We start from the raw sequence: 17,366 nt of genomic DNA, 5'->3' as shown, positions 1-17,366 counted from the left end.
TTGTGACTCTTGTACAACCACAGATGGCGTATTTCCTCGCACGTTATCTTATTTTACTAGTTCACTGTTGAAATGACCAGACTGCAGTTGAATTTAATTCGTTTGCACTGTCACAGAAGAAGAAAAAGACAATTTCTTAGTTATAAGATCGCATAAGCTCACCTGTGTATTGGAAACTTGCCTGACTGGGACATTTTTGGTCAAGTCTGCATTCATACCACTATAACTAGAGTAACAATCTGGATGTTTTCATCATTTATGGTTTCAATTATATTAATTTTGTCTTTATTTCTGACTAGTTGTCTGCACTCCTAGTTTTCTTGTTTGCAGGGGGCATTTTCTATGCAGCTGGTAATTTACTGGTTATATTGACAATGAATATAGTACATAAAACTAAGCTCTTAGATTAAAGTAAATTGATTTTAAACTTCTGTTCGGACAAAACGAGACATTTGATAATATCACTTAGTTCTCAAAGATATTGTGACAGCCATTTTTGACAATTTTCTGACATGTTTATACTAATATCTTATTTTACCAAACCATAATGTCTTTTTTTTCTATAAAATCAGCTGTGTTACCTCAATTTTCCCACATTATTATGCTTATTGAAGTTTATCATATGACGGTAATGAGTGCTAATAAATGAAACACTGCTGGGTGACTTATTTTCTTTTTCCAAACCAAATGTATTTATTTATTTGCCGACATGTGAAACAACACCTTCATGAGCTCATAGTGGCTTTACAGGTTTGGCAGCGACAGTAGGAAACAGTTTGATATGATACTGTGATAGAAGAAGAACAGAGCAGAACAGATTCGGGCCGCTTCACATTACTCCTTGGGCTTTTCTTCTTCATTATCAGAGGAGGAAGAAGAAGAGGAGGAGGAGGAGGAAGATGAGGAAGAAGAAGAGGAGGAAGAGGATGAATCTTTCTTATTTTTGGTCTTGGGTTTTTTCTTTTTCGCGGGGCCGTCGCTCGCTGCCTTCTCGGTAGCAACCGTCTCGGCCTTGATCAGGTCTCCTTCCAGCTTTTCAGTGGGTTTATCTGCTTCTTCTGGGGGAGTGGATTTGTCAGCGGGGGCACTTTCTTGCTTCACAGGGGCTTCTTCTTTCACTTCCTCCAGCTGCTTGGGCACCTTCTTCTCAGGCTTTTGCTGACCTGTGAACAAGATGAATCCCATTTTACAGTTTTCAGGCATATAATATTCAACCTCTGCTACAGAATCAACAAGTGATCAACATTTTTCAAACACAGGACAAAGAAAATGTATTTTTTGTGATTGATTTGGTGTGATAGCATGCAATTACAGGGTTCAGTGTGACAGTTTAGTTACGTGAATAGCTTGAAGGAGGCATTTGACATTTTGAGAAATAATGACAATGAGAAGATTGACGCTACTCTCAAATCTTGTCCGTTAAATATGAAGCTTGAAACAGCGGGCGTCAGCTTTGAGAAAAAGGGTTAAATAGCTAGCTTGGTGCTGTTCAAAGGTAACAAAATGTACTCTCATAAACTCATAAATTTAAGTTTTTGAGTTCATTAGATATAACGTGAGCTTTAGTGGCCGCTAGCAAGCTGTTTCCCTGTTTCAGCCCTTGTGCTAAGCTAAGCTAACCGGCTGCTGGCTCTATATTTAACGGACAAACACAGAGTGGTGTGGATTTTTTCATCTAACTCTTAGCAAGAAAACTAGTCCGCATATTTCTCAAAACCATCACCTTCAAAAAAGTCATGTGAGGGTTAAATTTCAAGTTTAACTCTGCATGCAGAGCCGCTAACACAAGACAAGGGTCCAATTCTGACAAATTCATATTTTTGGAGTTGCAAAGCCATCAGTATTTTGACCCGGGTCTTTTCTTGGCAGCAGAGATAAACTTTTTCAATCAGGCCACAGCACAAACACGCCAGAGATGCTTTTCTCCGGCAGGAATCCAAAACTTACCGCTCTGCAACGCGTCGTCTAAAGAAAACTCCAAGCTGTCGGGGAAGAGGAGGATAAGTATGCTAACGTAACGAGTGGGAAACAGGCACACCATGTTAAACCTCTAAAAGAAAGTTAGTTTAGCCTAGCAGAAACAGGGGAACAGCTAGACAAGGTCTGTACGAAGCTAACAAAACTTGATAATTAACATGCTACGTAACCCTCCGTAAACCCACGAGTTGTTGCTTTAATTTTTTATCCAGTCTTTGTAACCTTTGAACTGAGCCAGGCTAGCTATTTCCCCCCGTTTCCATTCTTTGTGCTAAGCTAGGTTGAGCTAACTAGCTGTAGCTTCAAACTGTATCTGCAATTTTCTCATCTAACTCTCTGCTCAAGAGCTTTTAAGTATATTTTCCCAAACGTCAAACTTTTACTAAGCTGTTTTTGTTACGACTGAAAGAAAATGCTAGCAGGTGGTGACTTAAAAAATCTGAATTAACTCAATTTAAGTGGCAGAAAGCTGTCTTTTCTGGACAAATCTGTCTCTGTCAGTTGTTTTCATTCCAAAAACATCAATAACATATTAACACATCACACAGCTACAACCATCACAAAGTATTTTCATGAGCCGTGACCGTCCTCACCTTTCAGGATCAGCCGTCATGCCTTGAATCAGTTGCTGGTAGTGATCTATTTCCGCCTCCAGCTTCATCTTAACACACAGCAGGTTGTTGTTGGTTTCCACCTGGCGCTCCACCTGTGCCCTGACCTCCTTCAGCTCCGCCTCCAGGTCCAGTATCACCTTGTTGAGGGGGCCCAGGCGTTGATTATTGTCCACTTTGGTGTTCTTCAGGGTTTCCTCCAGGTGGTGGATCTGAAAGGAAGACATACGGTTGGTTTTTGGGTTAGGGTTAGGGTCATATACTCCATGAAAACCTTAAAAACACAAAAAAAAGCTGTGACTTGTTTGTTTTTGTTATGTCAGAGCAGATCCAGATGGCTCTTCAGACTACAGCGAGACATGTCAGGCTTCAACTAGCAGGTTTGTTTAATGACAGGGCAGTCAGGAATGCTTGTGAAGAGGTAGACTAACATCACGTGGGCGGTTTTATCGTTCCTGACATGATAACAGATATTTTTGTAAACATGTTCTTCTGTACACATCTGGAATAACTGCATCAAAAAAGGTAATATTCTTGATTAGGCTTTAGTGTTACCGTGCTGTGCAGACTCTGGATCTCAATCTCCAGAGATTGTTTCTTCTTGAGCAGATCCTTGAGCTCCAACTTTCCAGAGTTCAAGACCTCGCTGTTTTGGGCCTCCACCACCTTGATGTTGTCGAACTGGAGAAGGGAAAAAGACGATGGAGGCCGTGAGATAAACAGAGGAGGTAAAAAAGAGTCGTCCGACTTCAGGGTCTTGACGTACCTTGCTCTGGTACCAGTCGTCGGTCTCCTTCAGGTTCTTCTTGGCTAGTTTGTCGTACTGGGCCCGGATCTTGTTGAGCATCTCGGCCAGGTTGGAGTTCTGGGAGTCGATCTCCACCTTCACCTCGGAGTCCTTGATCTTCTCACGCAGGACGTCCACCTCCTGAGAACCACAGCAACAACTTTATCTCAAATTCAACACACTCACATTTTAATTCCCTGGTCTTTAAGGGTCAAATCTCACCTCTTTGTGTTCCTGGTTGAGGCGACCGAGCTCCTCCTTCACCAGGTCGATCTCCTTCTGGGTCTGCTTACAGTTCAGCTTGGTGTCTTCTCTGGTCTTTTTGAGATCCTCCACATCTTTTTCCAACTCCTTCCTTGCCTCCGTCTCATCCTTCAGCCTGCACACGAGGGGAGGAACCCAAACAATGATCGACTTACACATCATCGTCTCCTAGTGTTTCATTTCAATCAACTTTGATGTGAATTATTGTAACTCACTTGTTCTTGAAGTCCTCATTGGCCAGTTTGGTGTTGTCGATCTGGAGCAGCAGCTTGGCATTATCCATGGTGATGTCTCTGATCTGAGGAGAGGAATTCAAACTTCTAAGATCAATATTTGGGAAGTTATTTGACTTTTTTCGCGAGAAAATTCACAAATGTTCAAATAGAAAATGTGCTCAGAGTGAAGTGAAATTAAAAAAAACCCAAAGTATTTGTTTCATGACCAACCTTCTTCTTGAGGTCATCCAGGGGTTTCTCCACATCATCCCAGTCGCGCCCCTCTGGTGCTTGCCTCTTGGCCAGAATATCAGCGATCTCTTTCTCCAGGTCGCTGTTCTCCGTCTCCAGCTGCCTCACCCTGCCCAGGTAGCCGGACAGCCGGTCGTTCAGACCCCGCAGCGTCTGCTTGTCGTCGGCGGGGGCGGCAGCAGCAGCGGGCGCTGGTGGCTGTGGCGCAGCGGCGGTGGGTGTCGCTTGCTTCGGGGTAACGGAGTCTCTCTCCGTGTCGTTACGCATCACGTTACGCAGCCCCTGGAGGCTCGCCACGGACACCCTGGAGCCTCTTCCCCCGGCTCCACCGAACATGCTTGCGGCTGAGTTTGAAGGCATGACTGCAGACAAGAGAGAGCTGGCTGGAGAGTCACCTGATGGATGTGATGGACAGGTACAGGTAGGTTTTATACCTGCTTTTTACGCACCAATCCACCCCCCGCAGATGCCATTGGCTCACCACTTGTGGACAAACTGGCACAGAGTCGAAATTCAAGTATTTCATGTAGATTTTTTACATTTTTTCTCACTTGTCCTCTCTCGATTGGACGCATGCGGAGCTTTGGGGAGGTGGTGGGTGGTCCTTGTCCACCTTAAAAGCAGGTGATCCGGAGGGCAGCAGGTATCCTCCTCCAGGCTCACCTGGCCAGCTTCCAGTCTCCAGTCTCCAGCTCTCTGTTACAAGCAGCAGTATGTCTAAAGGAAGAGATTACAGCAGTCAGACCTACTCCCCCAGCAGCACGGGACCGACCAAGAGCTACCCGACCGGGAACAAGATCGACCCGTCGGGTAAATCCCGGGAGAAGGAAGACATGGTCGGACTGAATGACAAGTTCGTCCGGCTGATTGATAAGGTCTGTAAAGTACATTATTATCACTAAAAGTAGGCCAGTAGAAGTCTATTATGATATGTTATAACCTTATTGTTCTGTTAAATTCATGGTTAAAGGGGCATTATGTAGTTTAATATTACATTATTAATGAGGTAATAACACAAACTCAGAAATATGTTTTTATAAACAAGCTGTTCTCCAGATTTGCTAGAAAGGTGGCAGGGTCCGCCACATATAAACAAAGTTAAACAGTATGAAATTGACCTTTAAGGTCAGTTTGTTTATTTAGTTTGTTTAGGCATTAAAAAAACATCATTCAATGAAGATCTTTCTCTTCTGATTTAAATTTCTTCCCTGTAAACTACGTAGTGCACCTTTAAATACGATATGAATACGATTGATTATAATTTATTTGCTCATCTTCAAAATGAACTACAATTGTGCATTAATTGAACTGGGTTAGAACTAACTAAAAGGCTAGAAATAATGTATTTATTTACAAATAAATACATTATCAAAACGTGGAAAGAAAAATAAAAGAAGAGTATTACATGTTTTTGGGGTTTATTCTAATTATTTAATATCACAATTTCATATAATTTATGTTTGTGCACTTTTTTGTATACTGTACTATTAAAGAGTTAATATATAAGAATAAAGTATAAAGACAATTAGTTAGTAAGTGAATACTGTATATGTACAGTGATAAAAAAGAGTTAATATATGTTCATAAGATAAAGTTAATTAGTTAATAATTTAAATTTAAATATAAATAAGAAATGATGAGTACTTTATATATGTACAGTATGTGTGTACTTCTTCACAGCCTTTTTCAAGCATGCATTATTTTTTGGATAATTTCTCTATCTGAATCAAAGAAAAGGTTTCCTGTTTTCATTTTGTTCTTTACTTATTTTAAGAAGAGTTTGTTTTCTTTTGTATGTCAATCAATCAATCAATCAATCAATCAATCAATAATCAACAAACCTGTTCCAAGTGCCGGAGCACGACTTAAACCACGAAACCAGCCTCTGTGGTTGTGTTTAATTCTGAGGCCTGAGGCCATGAAAATCGCCTCCGTCTGCATGCTTCACTTTATGCAAAGGAGGGTGGAGATATGTGTAGGACGCCACCTTGTGGATAATAACATCAGTCTCTGAACATGACCTGAGATAAATTGGGTGGAAATGAGAGGAAAGATTTGCATTTGATAGAGGAAGTTCCCTGAAGTTCTTTCACAACCAACATAATAAAACGATGCACGTTCATGTTTGGACCCTCGCCTGTCATTATCGACATGAACCACATAATGATAACATGTCAAACTTCTAGCTACAGTGTATAATTAGACCTGCCGTTCCTTTTCAGGTTTCTCTCTCTGTTTTGACGTCTTCCCTTTACGTCTACTTTTTATGTCCTCGCGTCCGTCTCTTGTCTCAGGTGAAACACCTGGAGGACGAGAACAAAAAGCTGGACACGAAGCTGAAGATCCTCAAGGAGCAGGAGGACTACGACGGGAAGATCGACAACGTCGTGAGGCAGCTGGAGGACGAGATGGAGCAGCAGATCGACAGCTTGCTCCGCGACCAGGCGAAACTGGAGGCCGAGCTGCTCAAGAACCAGGAGGAGGTGGAGGACACCAAGAAGAGGTCAGCAGGTCACGGTGGAGCTGATTTGATTGAGTTTGTCTTCTAGTTTGCTGTTTAAAACCTCAATCAACTTCGAATATGTCCATTTATCACCCCGTGTTTTCTCTTGGTTTCAGCTACGAGGACGAGTTTCATAAGAAAGCTGATCTGGAGAATGAGTTTATCGTCAACAAAAAGGTACTGGAGGGTTCTGGTGCTGCTTATTTATTCAGAAAATGTGGTTAAAACTTCAATAAACTCACTTTTTGAAGAATTTCAGGCAACTGATATCAATTATTGGTGGCAAAATTACATCTTTCAAAGCAATTTCTTCACTTTATGCCTCGTGTGTGTTGTTAATCGTGTGTGTGTGAAACAGGATGTAGATGAAGGTCACCTGGAGGCAGTGGATCTGGCTCTGGAGCTGGAGGACCTGATGGGAAAACTGGACTTCCTCAGGGTCGGCTATGATGAGGTACTGATGGGTTTTATGTTACGTTATTGTCGTTAATCTTTGAATGAAACAGGCAGACAAACTGACGTTGAACATAAAACCAACTCTGTTTTGCTCATTTCTGCCCCCTGCAGGAGCTCAAGGAGCTGGAGTCTCAGGTCCAGAACCAGACAGTGGTCCTGCGTGACGACAGCAACCGGTCTCTGGACTTGGACGAGATCATTGAGAGCGTCAAGAAGCAGTATGAAAACATGGCCACCCGTACGAGGGAGGAGGCCGAGCACTGGAACCAGAAAAAGGTGGAGTAAAGGGAACATTATACCCAAAGAAGAAGACATACTACACTAAATAGATAATATTCTCAATATTATTCAAATTTTGCTGTTTGTTTCTCCCCCATATCAGATGGACGCCTTGGTCTTAAATGCAGGACAGCGTGAGCAGGATGTGCGTGATATAAGGAGGGAGATCGCCGACCTGGTGCGCCTCATCCAGAGGCTCCGGGGCGACCTGGATGCTCTCATAAGAAAGGTTGGGATGAAAAACACTCAGAGTTCAGGCCTCGGCGTGCGTCTTGTCAGTGTCTGATCTTCTCTGTTTTTCCTATCAGGAGGAGTCCCTGAAGCAGGACATCAACGAAGCGAGGGCAGAAGGGGACAGCAACCTAGAGAAGGCCCGGGAGGACATCGGCCAGCTGAAGGAAGCCCTGAAACGGGCTAAGCAGGACCTGGCCGGGCAGATCCGCGACCACCAAGAGCTGATGAACCTCAAGCTGGCCCTGGACATCGAGATCGCCACCTACCACAAGCTGCTGGAGGGCGAGGAGCAGAGGTATGTTGTTTTATAGCACAAGCTCCTATTCAGTGTGTTCACTCATGATGCTGTTGATGATGAATTAATGCTTTCACTAACACCTGTCTCTGCTTCATCTTTGTGAAGAATGAATGACCTCATGCGGCACGCAGGTGAGAACCATTTTGTTACTTTTTTACTTACTTAGCTACTAGCAGCCCTATTAACCCTGTAAAAATCTACTAATGTGGCTTCTCTTGCTTCATTTGGTTGCTTTGGTGGTGTATTTTACTTTTTTCTGCCAGATGCTGGACAAATATAAACATTAGATATTTTTAATTATTTATTTTAAGCAGATCAGCATCAAAATGTCCTTATAGTACCTACATTTAAAGCTGCAATATGTAAGAATTTTAGCTTAAAACTTTAAAAAATTACCTAAAATTATCAACTTCATCGACTTCATTATGCAAGAACGTGTTGAAAAGAATTCTGGGAAATGTAGGAAATCGCTAAGTGAAGTAGAGATACACATAAAAGGTTGAGTGGCACACAAAAGCTAAATTTAGAGGTGCACTATTCAAATTCAAACTCACTGTTTGAAGCTAGAAAGACGTGGCAGGGTCCGCCAAATATAAACAAAGTAAAACAGTTTGAACGTGTGTTGTCCTTTAAGGTCAGGAGAGTTTGTTTATTTAGTTTGTTTAGGCATAAAAAATAAAAATAAGTCTATGAGGGTCTTTCTCTTCCCTGAAACTACATAGTGCACCTTTAATATAATTATAATACATGAAATAGTATTTTAAAAAGACGTAATTCAAAACTAACAAAAACGTAACACTATAAAACTCAGCATCAGTTTCATACATACCAGCATTCTCATGACTGTCTCATGTTTTGTTTGCCACTAAAATCAAACCTTTCTTTCGCTCAGATTTTTAAAAAACAAAACCAATCCAAGTCCTTACTTGCACGCAGACGTTCACCTGCCAGTGAAGCCACGAGCCCCAGAACCCACGATTGTCCCTCCAATCACCACTCTCCTGGGAATCACCACTATCCCGGCAGACACCGTCGCCCCACCAGAGTACCCCGCCTCCAAGAAACGCCTGCTGATCCGGGTGCAGGTGGAGGAAGGCAGAGTCGTGTCTGAAAGCTCCCATTACACCGATGATTGACCGTCACTGTCCATCACTCCTCTGTCTGCAGCATTACAGTAAATCCACAAAATGTGAATTAAATTAAATTAAATTAAATTAAATTAAATTAAACGCATCAAGAATCATCATGAAAGTTACTTTCAACGCAGTAATCATTATCCTATGTGTGCTTTCTGGTAGAGTGAACTGTCTGACAGTTGCTTCTTGGCAGGTTGAGCGTCTTTTCCTAGAATCTGTGCTTGACGTTGGAGACATTTTGTTTATGTCTGTTTTTAAAAATGCTTTCTTATCTTTGTTTGCATTTTGCAAAGCCTTGTGGTGTTCTGTAATACCTTTGTGAGCCTGATGTTGCCTTGAATCACAAGAGGTCAGACATGGATCTGGGGTAGCAACTGCGTGCATGATATGGCTTTCCATCTTCTGAATACCCATGAATAAAGTCTCTGTTTCAGTGGTGTCATATGTTCTGCATCTGTGCAAAATGTGGTAAAGGGAAATGTTTGTTTACAACCTCGAAACGCTGTTTTTCCCCCTGAATTTCTTCTTCTTCTTTCACATGCATCTGCATATTTGTACCTCAGATATGTCAAATTAAAGACGAGGAAATCAGAAGGCATTGCAGAGTTTACTGTGACATGTACTTGCAATGGAATACAATTAATAAATAAAGCAACGTGAACAACATGGCTGCTCTGTTTTCCTTCACACAAACACAAAGAGAGTATTCTGAGACATTTTGGGAAATATGCGTACAGTATTTGCATTCTTGTTGTGAGTTAGATGAGAAAATGAATACAGTGTCATCTCTACAGTATACGTGTAGCTGGAGCGAGGAGACAGTTAGCTTAGCTTAGCATTAAACCTATTGTTGCAACAGCCCATTATTCAGAAACCCCAACAGTCACAAAAATGTCCCATTGGACGGTCCATCAGCCCGTTGTTCCGAAAATGAAAGCCACGAATGTTTTAGTGTATTTGGATGTGCAGGAAAGGACCTTTGTCGTCATGGTAACAATAATAAAAATGTGGTTAACGTTGTGAAACAGTCACAGTTGAGTTAGGTATATTAGGTACACGTATATATCCGACTCAGTAAGTCAGACGCACCTCACCAGCCTCGACCTCAAAATCCAAGATGGCTGTTTGGCGTACCAACAGCTGTGAAAGCTGTAGAATATTAACAGCACTTCTGTCTTATTTGTGTCTCATTAAATCAGTCGTACGCACAGTTTCTGTCTGACGTCTATCTGTGGACATGTTGTTTCTGTGTTTGTATGCACAAAATATAGCATAATGCGTTGTTACAGACTGGTGTTGCTAACAACGGCTAACCTGGCGAGAGCTGGTTTTCCAATTTGCTGTTGGAACGCGGTCAAACGGTTTTTGGGTCCAATGGGACATTTTCTGGCTATTGGGTTTCTTAATTAAGGGCTGTCGTAACGTTAGCATGGCACCATCCAGGACCCGTCCAACGATACCCTTAAAAACTCATTTAATAACACAGTATATCTAATTATTTGAGTCCCAACAGTGGTCAGCAGCTTCTGCCAGCCAAAGATAGAAAGCACAAAAAATGTTGAGAATCCATGCCCAGTTTCGGTACAGTGTGTTTGTTAGATACAAGTCTACTTGATAAAGAAAGCATTCAGTCATTAGGAGCTGGAGCCTGAACGTCTCGTCCTGTCTTCATTTTCCCCTCCTCCTCCTCCTCCTCTTCTCCCGGTTCTCCTCTGTCTTCAGGACACATGCGTCCATGACATTGTGATGTGGAAAACATACTGGAACATGGCTTAGCTAAAAGGGCACGGACAAAAGACACGGTGTACCCTGATCCCATGATGATATCCCATCTCTCCTTAATGTCCAACAACAGTTCAGACCTTGTTTGCTCTTTGATTTGATTAAAGTCTGCTTTCCCTCCTCGGCTCCCCTACGCAGGCCGTCTCTTTTCCACCCACACGTTTAAAACCACATTTTGATTGGGGAAACAAACAGACATTCAATGTTTAATCAGGTCTCAAATAAAAATCTAATTCCCCTTGAATGGATCTGTACAGGAAACACAAATTTTAGCCTTCAGATACAATTTGCAAGCAGCAGATGTTCCTGATTTCATATTTTTAACTATCCTGTAACGACTTACATGGAAGAAACCATTTTTTTCCACCTCGTGTCTCTTTCCTGAGTATTCACACTGAGGCCCTAATCTTCTCATGTCCTCTATCACGCACCGTGGATGCATCGCTCTCCCCTCTTCAGCCTGCATACCAGTTTATAGATAAACACTAATGAGGGAAGCAGCAGTAAACATTACAAGCAGGTGGGTGAAGGATGAAGAAAATCTACGCTCGGTTAAACTGCTGTCTGGAGCAGACAAATGAAGATATACTGTGTACTTATTTGAGCTATATTTATAAGATGTAATGATACAAGGGTCGTTTTATTCAACTTCACCATGTTATAGTAGTGAGAATTTACGCTTAGTCCCACTCCAGTAATAATTACGGCCTTGAATTTGAACGTAGACATCAGAACTTACTCCTCTGGAAGACGAACTTTTCTATATATATGACCCCAACATACAGCGAGACCTGTCTGAAAAAATTAAAGCCATCAGGAGAGCAAGGCCCTGTGAAAGCTCATTAAATGTTCTGTCGTAGCTGCTAAGCTAAAAGCGTTTGTACTCACTCAACTGCATGTTGAGGGTGTAAAAAATGTATTTTCAAATCAGTTTCTGGATCTCAGGCTTCTGTAGACTTGTATTTAAGCTTTATGGAGCCATTTAATGCTTCTTTTCTGAATTTTTTTTGGACTACGAAACTTCCCCTGACTTTCCAGCGATGTTGGGGTGAGTAGATAATGACTGAATTTGTATTTATGGGTGAACTTTTCCTTTAATCTCTTCCAGATGAGGCTGTAGCGTCGTTTGAGACAGTAGCTGCTTCTAAAGCTTCGCCATAAACAGCGTTTACTTACTCATCCATAATCTTTTCAATGATGTCACCTGATACAGTAGTATTTCCAATTAAGTTAGTAAAATGTAATGGTAGTCCTTCAGATATGGACAGCTACAGACAGAAATTATATTTCAAAACCCAGTGTGATGGTTGTAAAACAACATGCAGCCTTCTTTTAGGAACACTGATAAATGAATTGTGAATGAATCAATGCAAATGTGCTTTTTCTGCTGGACTGCAATATTTCTTCCTGGTGCACTTGATCGATGATGTTCATCAACCCTAGCAGCATTCAGAAACATTCCCAGTCGCCAGCACTTCCTCAGACCGCCACTTCCTCCGATCCCTGCGTCCTCCGCCTCCATCTGTCTCGGAGTTTCCGGAGCAGTTTGCACGCAGGTTCTGTGTACTGCCTGTTAGCCAGGCCGAGCACCACCGGCACCACGGCCATGCTTCCTATACCGGTGCACGACAGCACGATGTGAGTGGTGGAGTTCCACTTGGTGTCGCTGATCAAGAACGCTATGCAGACGTGCATGTATATGAGGTAGGGGACCCAGCACGCGAGAAACGTCAGCGACACCGCCACCACGCAGCGAGTGTACCGCAGGTTCAGCCTCTGCTCTCGGTCCGAGGCCTGACTGCCCCGCTCCACTGAGCGATGGAGGCGACAGATGTCCTTCAGCTGGCCTCGGGTGATCCACAAAACACGGCCGGTCATGCCAGCGATGGTAAGAATAGCAGGTAAGACGAGTCCGTACACCTCCAAGTAGATAAAAGCATTGGGGAACACTCGCCTGTACGAGCAGCAGGCGGTTCTGTTTATCGAACAGTTTGAAAGCGGCATAATCTTTTGACTACCTGCGCAACAGTCGTTCCAATCCGGCCCGGTCCAGTTATTCCACCCAAAAGCAGGAAGGGATGCGTACAGAAGCGGTGGCGCCCACACCGCAAGCAACGCCAGAGGAAAACTGCGATGCATCCACAAGTTGTTGTAGTGCAGGGGGTCGACGATGCAAATGTAGCGCTCATAGTGGACCATCACCAGGTTGAAGAGGAACGCCAGGAAGAGGAAGTTCGGGAAAATGTGAGCCACCATGCAGGAGTTCAAACTCAACTCCCGGTTCAGACCCATTAAGGGTATGAAAGGCAGAGCGACGCCTGTGCACAGATCTGCCACCAGCAGGCTGAGGAAGAAGTAGTTGGGCGTGTTGTGGAGCTGGCGGTTCCAGGCGATGCCCAGGATGATGAAGAGGTTGGCCAGGATGATGGATGTCGACAGCGGTATGGTGATGGTGTAGATGAGCTGCTCCCCGGAGAGCAAAGCATGGGAGTCGTTGTAATCCATCATGTGTTTAATCTGCAGACTTCCTATCGCATTCCCATTTGCAGCCTGGCTCCACTCCCATCAACGTACAGCTAGCCTGGGAGGAAGCAGAAACATTGTTATAGAACCAGAACCACGATGTTTTCCTAAACCTAACCATGTAGTTTAAGTGACCCATGAACACTGCGACTGTACAGCAAAGATCTGGTGTGTGTGTCATGCATGTCACATCATGTTATTTTGGGAACAGTGATGAACTGGATGTCGTTCAGGGGGTCGCTGGCAATTGACCTATTACGTCATTCTGGAAATGAAGCCGGCTGCTTTTTTTTGCTGGCCTTTTTGTGACTTTCTAGGTTGTGGTTATTGCTCAACATGCATAAACAAGGCTCTGAGAAACTCGCAGAGGAAATGCAACTGAGCAGAGATGAAAATAGAGATTTAGTAGAAAATGTAGCAGGCAGAGGAGCGGAGGAGATTATCAGAAATAGATTGTGGAAAGATTTGACTGATTGAGAGAGAAATATCCAGTCAGGCTGTTGGTATGAGCCACTCCATAGTTGAAAGCCAGGTCAACCAATTCCAGCGTTCAAGAGTCAACTCAAGCCTTGTCGTGCTCCTATCACAGCAAACTATAACATTTATCATTGTGGATAAAGAAAGAGAAACCTTTCTTCTTTACATAAACAGAGCGTGTTTGCAGGGACAGTGTTCAACCTCAAAATGGTGACCAGTTTTCCAACCGCTCTCAAGTGGACGATTGAAAAGATATTTCGGATGATTTATTCAAACTGCATCTGGAGGGATGAGGAGGGAGGTCGATGTCGAGAGGAAGATTGACCAAAGTGCAGCCGGGAACACGAAACTGATAATATTTACAAGAGCGGTTGCTTCATAATATATAACACACTTTTCTCTTGGGTGTCCTTAAAAGAAACTTGAACAGGGAGGAAATAAAGACACCATCAACAACAGTTACCGCACAACGACCACATCCTGCTGTGCTCCTTTCCGTCATCAGTTCTGACCACCGAGACAAATTCAGCCTCTTTGTTTGCTAACAGCCGAGATAAGCGCGCACGTTAATGGACGCGAGGCCACTGTCATTCAATAATTCATCGGGTAGGACTCTGGAGTTACACTTCCCTTTGTGTCTTATTATATTTTAGAAAGTGATACACCTCGTGGAGATAATCCAACACGTCTGGCTTTATGTAACAAGTCCGTTTATGGTCCACGGCGGTTAATCGCACCTATATTACACATTCAGTCTATATGCTTTATGATTACGCTTTATGACATCCTGTTTATGTGTGGGTAAGTGAACTCTCTATGTGATGATGTCAGAAATTAACATTGCAACATGTCAGTATTTCAACATTACAGAGGAGTCTTATAGTATCAAAGTCCTGTTACAGCTTCAGCAATTACTGACATTAAAGGGACTTTAAATTGGTTTTTCAGCATCAGTGCGATAAAGGATTTGGCTTGATTTTATGTGGTTATGTTGGATTCATCTATAACTTTAGTTTATTTATGTATTTTACAGCTTTTCTACAAAGAAGCACAGTTAAAATGTTACTTCACAATACAAAAAAAAATGTTATATAAAAGCAATTACATGACTTAAAAAGTACAGAAACAGAAATACATAACGATCTGTTGCAGAATATGAAAAGTAAGTGTTTTACCTTGGGATGAACAGTCCACTCATGTGTCCTCTGACAAAGGAAATGCTCATAAAACACAGCTTCTTATCACTCTCCTGATAACTTAAGCCTATTCCCCTGCATGACATATCCACAAGCAGAAGCTGCAGCATCCGCCATGACCTACAGGAGCTTCTCTTCTTCTTTATCCTTTAAGATCCCTTCAGTCACAGCAGCCTTTTCAAACAGTGCGAGGAGCCGAGTGAGGCTGTTCCTCTCAGATACTTTAAAGGGGAAGTGCACAGTGAAGGAGGAGGAGGTGACGGCAGCTTTACTGGATGTGAGGGAGGGTCGCTCGTTCACTAACCCTTCACCGACTAACTTTTTGCTCTTCTTTTCGTCCATTAGCTCCCTTTTTTCATCGCCGTCCAGGGCTGCAGTGAAAAGCAGCATGAAAAATGATAAGAGCATTCCAGGGTAACATCAGGAGGCATGGCATGTGGTTTCACACCCTGCATGATGGTCTCCAGACGCTCAGAGACAGCTCCTGCAGCATGTTACACGGATATTAGTTTGAGAATCATGACATTCATGAATGTCTCTCAATCCTCCAAGAAGTTTACGCATACGTTTTAGCATTTGTAGCTTCCTCAGGTGAAAAGTAATATTGATTTCTAGCATATTTAGAAGCTGTGAAGAAACTGCGTTCTGTAGAAATGTGGACAAAAAGGGAGTTTGGCATCCGGCTATACTTTTTTTCCTCTAGTATAAACATGCAGAAATAATTATGTAAACTACTGATGTAATACAGAAAATATTAAGTAATCAATAAATGTAGTTGTTAAATGTTTTCTGTTTATCACGTCCAGCCAAGGAGGTTATGTTTTCACTTGTTCCCATGTATTGGTTGGTTTGTAAGCAGGATTACGAGAAAACTACTGAATGGATTTCCATGAAACTTGACCAGAGGATGGGTCTCGGCCCAGAATAGACCCGTATTAACTTAAATAAAGGGACGGATCCAGGTTTTTTTTTACTTATGTCTTACTGTGGCTGCGCAGAGTAGCAGCAGGCTAACACTCTCAGCAAGACAGTGAATAAGTAATTCTATGTAATTCTCAAGATGTCTATTTATTTAAATCCAGCTATGTGTTTACAAGAGAAGTCACCTTTCGTGTAAGGTTAAGTTGCATTTATATAATTTTCTGACCCAATCACTTAGTCATTTGGTGTAAACAATCTTTGTATGTCCGGAGCAGCTATACTGTATGTAAGTGAGTTAAAACAAATGCTAAGATGTATTTGCTTCCTTTATTTGGCACATGACCAACATAAAACATACACATACAACAGTGTGTACGTCTGAGTTCATAACAGCTGTCACACGCTGCTCATATTTAAACACAGCGTTGGATGGAAAGCCAGCGGTGACCTGTTTTGTAAGCCAAACACGGTGATAGTGATAGCACGGAGCAGACGTGGTGCTGGTAGAGATGGACGAGCTCCGGTCAGATAATGGTTTTAAACAGAAATGTTCCTGCGCCTGGGAACATCTGGGAAGACACTACGCAGGGAGGACAAGCTGGACACGAAAGCACAACATCTCAGCAATACAAAGGAGAAGAGCATCTCGGCTTTCCTGGAACACCGGACGCCTTACTTAACACAATATCTGTTATAATATAGGTTGGTCTTGTTTTTCTCTATAAACAGTGGAAAATTTTTATGTGATATAATTAATTAAAGGTACATTCAGTCATCTACAGACGTCTGCAGGCAGACTTCTCCTCAAGTTAGCTAACGTTAGCTAAAACCTGTGACACCTTGCTCCTGAAGACACAAGATTGTCCTGAATTCAAATATATAGATATATATATTAAAATGTTTTCTTGAAGAAAGTGAGCTGACCACCACAGGGAGAGATGTACTTTGTAAAATAAGGCCATAATTCAATGATAGCTCCAAAAATATGGGGCAGCATAACGGCTAAATGCTGCTCACTGAATTTGCTATGGCTATCTATGGCTGTAGATAGCTGCTGTTAAATCATTAGCTCAGTTAGCCATGGGTTTATTTTGCGTGTGTTTTAGGAAATTTAGTTTTTTCTACTTAAACAGGCCAGAAAGTTAAGTAAAAAAGAAAAAAAGAGCTATCTTTGACTGTAGTTAGCTGCCATGAGTTTAGGGAGTGTACCTATGTTCCCCGTTTTTCCCAAAAAAGGTCCTATGTTCCCCGGTTTGTTCATCAACCGGCAACAGTGGGGAACATTTTGGAAAAAAAAGGGTTTTATGTTCCCTGGTCACAAAGCGGGGAACATAAGGATGATCCCCAAGTGGATTAGCTGTGTTAGCCGTGGGTATGTTTTGTGTACTGGTTTTTTTTTTTTTTTCAGAAAAGCTAACCGATTTCTTGCTTAAACAGGCCAGAAAGTGATCAGAA

General features: G+C 42.4%; 3 protein-coding genes across 3 annotated transcripts; 1 reads left to right on the top strand and 2 right to left on the bottom strand.

Moving 5' to 3' along the window:
- Positions 1–675: 675 nt before the first annotated feature.
- On the bottom strand, positions 676–4,466 carry LOC311253079 (keratin, type I cytoskeletal 18-like; the record flags this gene model as incomplete). The annotated part of the gene is made up of 8 exons (XM_084346812.1): positions 676–1,163; positions 1,948–1,982; positions 2,571–2,800; positions 3,144–3,269; positions 3,355–3,516; positions 3,598–3,754; positions 3,855–3,937; positions 4,086–4,466. The coding sequence occupies 8 exons, from the start codon at positions 4,464–4,466 to the stop codon at positions 835–837; spliced, it is 1,503 nt and encodes a 500-aa protein (XP_084202938.1). The 3' UTR covers positions 676–834.
- LOC311253078 (intermediate filament protein ON3-like) lies at positions 4,441–8,852 on the top strand (the record flags this gene model as incomplete). The annotated part of the gene is made up of 10 exons (XM_084346811.1): positions 4,441–4,527; positions 4,688–4,981; positions 6,401–6,609; positions 6,726–6,786; positions 6,968–7,063; positions 7,177–7,341; positions 7,448–7,573; positions 7,653–7,873; positions 7,982–8,007; positions 8,769–8,852. 10 exons carry the CDS (start codon positions 4,441–4,443, stop codon positions 8,774–8,776), a joined length of 1,293 nt encoding a protein of 430 aa, XP_084202937.1. The 3' UTR covers positions 8,777–8,852.
- A 182-nt stretch (positions 8,853–9,034) lies between these two features.
- Positions 9,035–15,158, bottom strand: LOC311253080 (G-protein coupled bile acid receptor 1-like). The gene is made up of 2 exons (XM_084346813.1): positions 14,970–15,158; positions 9,035–13,375 (listed from the first exon to the last, which is right to left on the bottom strand). Exon 2 carries the CDS (start codon positions 13,300–13,302, stop codon positions 12,274–12,276), a length of 1,029 nt encoding a protein of 342 aa, XP_084202939.1. The 5' UTR covers positions 13,303–13,375; positions 14,970–15,158; the 3' UTR covers positions 9,035–12,273.
- Between the last annotated feature and the right edge of the window lie 2,208 nt (positions 15,159–17,366).

Source organism: Pagrus pagrus (genome assembly GCF_965226575.1).
Source record: "Pagrus pagrus genome assembly, chromosome: 24".
NCBI lineage: Eukaryota > Metazoa > Chordata > Actinopteri > Spariformes > Sparidae > Pagrus > Pagrus pagrus.
The sequence above is the reverse complement of the archived record's forward strand: the minus strand, read 5'-3'. Positions and strand labels throughout refer to the sequence as shown.

Coding starts and splice junctions, on each gene's coding strand:
- LOC311253080 (XM_084346813.1), bottom strand. CDS start 13,302: ATGATGGATTACAACGACTCCCATGCTTTGCTCTCCGGGGAGCAGCTC.